The following is a 3,906-nucleotide window of genomic DNA, read 5'->3' as shown; positions in this document are numbered from 1 at the left end:
TACTTTATAGCATTATTTAAATTTAATCATGAACGAGTCTTTAACACATTAGTCATGTGAAGTTTGCGCACTACAAATACTCCACATGTATTATTATTATTATTTTCATTCCAAATTTGACAACTTGATAGAAGTTAGAAACAGACTGAAGAACTTTCAAAACAAGGCAGCAAAAAATGAAGTGAAATTCTATCAGGCATTACTGTAAGCCTTAATTAATAATTGTTGTTTAAGTAGTCCTATTAATGCCAATTAGTCTCATATTTTCAGAAAAATAAAGATTAAATTAACTTAATATACAACTATCTTACAACAAAAAATATAATACATTGGGTCGAAAGTATATACAAAGTCAGGTCTGCTTGGAGCATGTTGGCAGATGCGCTGAGTGACTTCATCAGCTGTATGCTCAATCTGTAGAAGAGAAACAGACACGGAGAGAAAAACAAAATGCTTGAAAATATTTTTACAAAAAAGTATGAAAACACAGAAATGGTTAATGAATTTGTTCCGGTTGTTGAAAAAAATATACAAAAGTCATGAAAGATAGGAAGGTCTATACATATTGCCATAACTTGCAAAGATTTTCTAATTGACCTTTTTTATATATCGCAATGCAGTAATGTAATAAATAGATTTTGTGTAGGAACTCAGTGTTATTTTGCTCTGGTTCATGATGTTATGAACCACAGCAATATAACATTGAGTTCCTATAAGAAACATATTTATTCAAATGGTCACATCTCAGCCAATATTTAACATATTCAGTTGGCTTTCGACATTTGGACATTAATTTTGATGCTCTCTCGGAAAATGAAATTCAAATTGTGAAATTCTATTTTTTTTAAAAATGATGGCACAGCTTTATGCAGTGCAAATCTACAGTCTTACATTTCAGACCCTGTCATATCCCTTATGACTAGCTAACGTTTTTGCCTGGAAACAATTTTTACTATGTAGCCATGAAAATTAATAAAGTCTCACCTGCCATCCCTATAGCAAAGGGCCTAGCTCGTCTAGCATGCACAGTTCCCCTCAGTGCATGAGCAGCCGCTTCCACACTTGCAGCCATTAGCACACTTGCATGCAGCGTCTGTGGACAAATAAAATAAACCAAGTAATAACATCAAATTAAAATGTCTCTATTCTATTGTTGGTATAACTGCATTTTCTCTTTCATGCAGACTACACAGCAGGATATATAATGGGCACAATTGGTCTGCGCCCCTCATTTAGGCATACATGGAAAAAGCAACCCCCCCCCCCCCCCCCTCCAAAAAAAAATTAAAAAATATATATATATATATATATATATATATGTGACCCGGCACCACAAAACCACCAAAAGTCGCAAAAATTATTTTCCTGATTTCATCTGATTATGAAAGAAGAAGTTCTCCTCATCAAAATGGTATATTACTTGTCCAAATTGAAGCTTCCTACCCCTTTCAATTTAGTGAATGAAAAGAGCTGGTGAGGGAGGTTACTGGTATTAAATTGTGAGAAAGAGAGCTTTAAAGTTTGGGGCTATTCAAGCATGCGGAGCAAGCAAACCACAGGGAAATCAATAGAAGGGTGAATCAAAAGGCCATAGCACCACTATGAAGAGATTTTCAGATTAGGCTGAAATTTGGCCTGATGGTCAAACATAGTCTGTTCATTATGTTTCTGAGGTTTCAATGTGTGGACTTAAGTCTTTCAAAAGTTATTATGTTGTAAATGTATAGAGTTGTAATTGGACAGATTAAGTGAACTGCAACATAGTGCCGAGACACCTGCACTAGACAATGCCTATTCATGGTGGACCCGGAGTCTTTTTGTTCCTCCTTACATAACACTGCTGGAACTCGGATGTGAAAGCGGATACAAACAAAAAGGCGCGCCGCACTGATTGCTATAACGGACCAATCACAGCCCGCGTAGCACGACCCGTTAGCAACGACCGACCATTTCCGGAGTACGATAATTTCGCTCGGGAAAAGTGATCAAATTTTGGAAGAGACCGAAGGCTGTGCGAAAAAAACTGGTCTAGAAAAACCGTTTAAACACATCTTCTACTATGTTTTAGACTTCCAAATTTTGATACTAGGTACAGAAAAGACCACTCTTTCAGAAAATGCAAAAAAACAAAAAAATCTATTTTTTTCACCTAAATTGACATTTTAGCTGATTACGGAGAATCGCTGGTTGCGACTTTTTGTTGGTTTTGTGGTGCCGGGTCACATATATATATATATGTGTGCAGGCACACATTTCGTCGCTGTTTTCACGAAGTGACGGTAGTGAAAAAAAATTGCATTCACTTTGTGAAAATAGGGACGAATTTTGTGCCCAATTCCCATGGCAGACCCAAATTCACCAGGAAAATGAGTTTTAAACATGTTTTAAATTATTTTCAAAATCCTTTTCCAAGCTTGTCAGTGATTTTTAAAATAATTTAATTGGTGACAACAATAAAACCTAGGAGATGTGAAATTCATATCTCCCTGACAAATCATATAGACCTATATTCTTGGCTGTCAATATTTTTTGTCAGATTCCCCCCCCCCCCCCCCCCACCATAACAAAACCATGGATACACCACAATATTGATATTGAGCACAAATAATCATTGCCAGTTTGTCTGACATTTAAGCCTGCACCCATTTAAAGGTGAGAGTAAAAAGAAATAAAAAAGATGCATGAGCAATTGGAACAATTTTTTTCTATGAATATAAACACTTTTAAAAGCCTTGTGTAAACAGTTTAGAAAAAAAAAAGCCTTAATTACTAGGAGGCACTTTAATTTTAAGGGTTCACTGAAAATGATGAAAGACTCACTTGTGCAAATTCCACAGCAGGTTCCATCCTTGCAGCATTCACCAGTTAAACAGCAATCTTGTCCATAGCAGGCACACTCCTTGCCCTCTGTATTCAGAATTAAAAAATATATATATATAATGATATAAAATTTTAAAAATGTAATAACAATCTTGAATTTGAAACCACAAATCCAGCAGTGCTTGTTGGCAAAAACTTAGTTATTGACATAACTATTGATGTAACAAGTATGAAGAAACGGGCAAGAAAACATGAAAATGATTATGAAGAAAAACTGTGATAACGAACGTGTAGCTCGCGCACAGTTTTTCCTTCATAATCATTTTGCCTTCGGCGTAGACTAGCTAGAAGGGATGAGATTAAGATGACGTCATGCGCAGCGAGAGTTAAAATACGTTCTGCAAGATTTTCAACATGGATTTCGATTTTGACCCATAATTTCCTAAAAAGGGACCATTAAAGTATTTCAGTCAAGTTGGTAAGTGGAACCGATTTATTATAGCCTAGGCCTAATTTACAATATAACATGCACGAGGTAAAATGGCATTTGGGGGGGGGGGGATTTTCGGGGCATAAAAATGCGGGGAATGCGTATAGTCGGCTTCCGTCTCTAAAGAGAGAGCCGACCCTACCCAAACAAGAAGCTTAACGAACGAAAGAGACGGAAAATTCGGTCTAGCTAGCTGCGTGTGTCGTGATCGGGGGCTCTCTCATGGTCATGGCCATGGCCATATCGTATGCACGTAACATCGAGCGGTTTGTTTCTAGAAACGCTACACCGTACACGGTATTGTAACTGGGTATTTTAATGAGAATATCGAATATTGATTTCGATTGTTTGCTTACCCGTGCAGCAGACACACTTGACATCAGGCATGGTGATGAAATTGAACTCGAGTTGTATGTTTCTTCAGAAGGTAATGTAAATCACACTCAATCGCTTCAGCTTGTGACAAAAACTGGTGAAATTCGGGGTTTTATATGTTTTCATTCCAAGATCCGTGTGCAAACAATTAGGTAAACACATCACGTTTTTGCACGAGCTATAGGCAACCTGTTAGCGGTGCCTGTGGAGCTCGATCTAGG

At 37.0% G+C, this 3,906-nt stretch overlaps 1 protein-coding gene across 1 annotated transcript; it reads right to left on the bottom strand.

Annotated features, from left to right (window-relative positions):
• MTa (metallothionein a) lies at window positions 1-3,906 on the bottom strand. The gene is given in 4 exon segments (NM_214577.2): window positions 1-414; window positions 985-1,093; window positions 2,821-2,907; window positions 3,667-3,906. Coding segments are annotated over 3 exon segments (195 nt in total). The 5' UTR covers window positions 3,698-3,906; the 3' UTR covers window positions 1-414; window positions 985-1,016.

The sequence above is a fragment of the Strongylocentrotus purpuratus genome, unplaced genomic scaffold (assembly GCF_000002235.5).
Source record: "Strongylocentrotus purpuratus isolate Spur 01 unplaced genomic scaffold, Spur_5.0 spur5_scaffold_19, whole genome shotgun sequence".
NCBI classification, from domain to species: domain Eukaryota; kingdom Metazoa; phylum Echinodermata; class Echinoidea; order Camarodonta; family Strongylocentrotidae; genus Strongylocentrotus; species Strongylocentrotus purpuratus.
The sequence above is the reverse complement of the archived record's forward strand: the minus strand, read 5'-3'. Positions and strand labels throughout refer to the sequence as shown.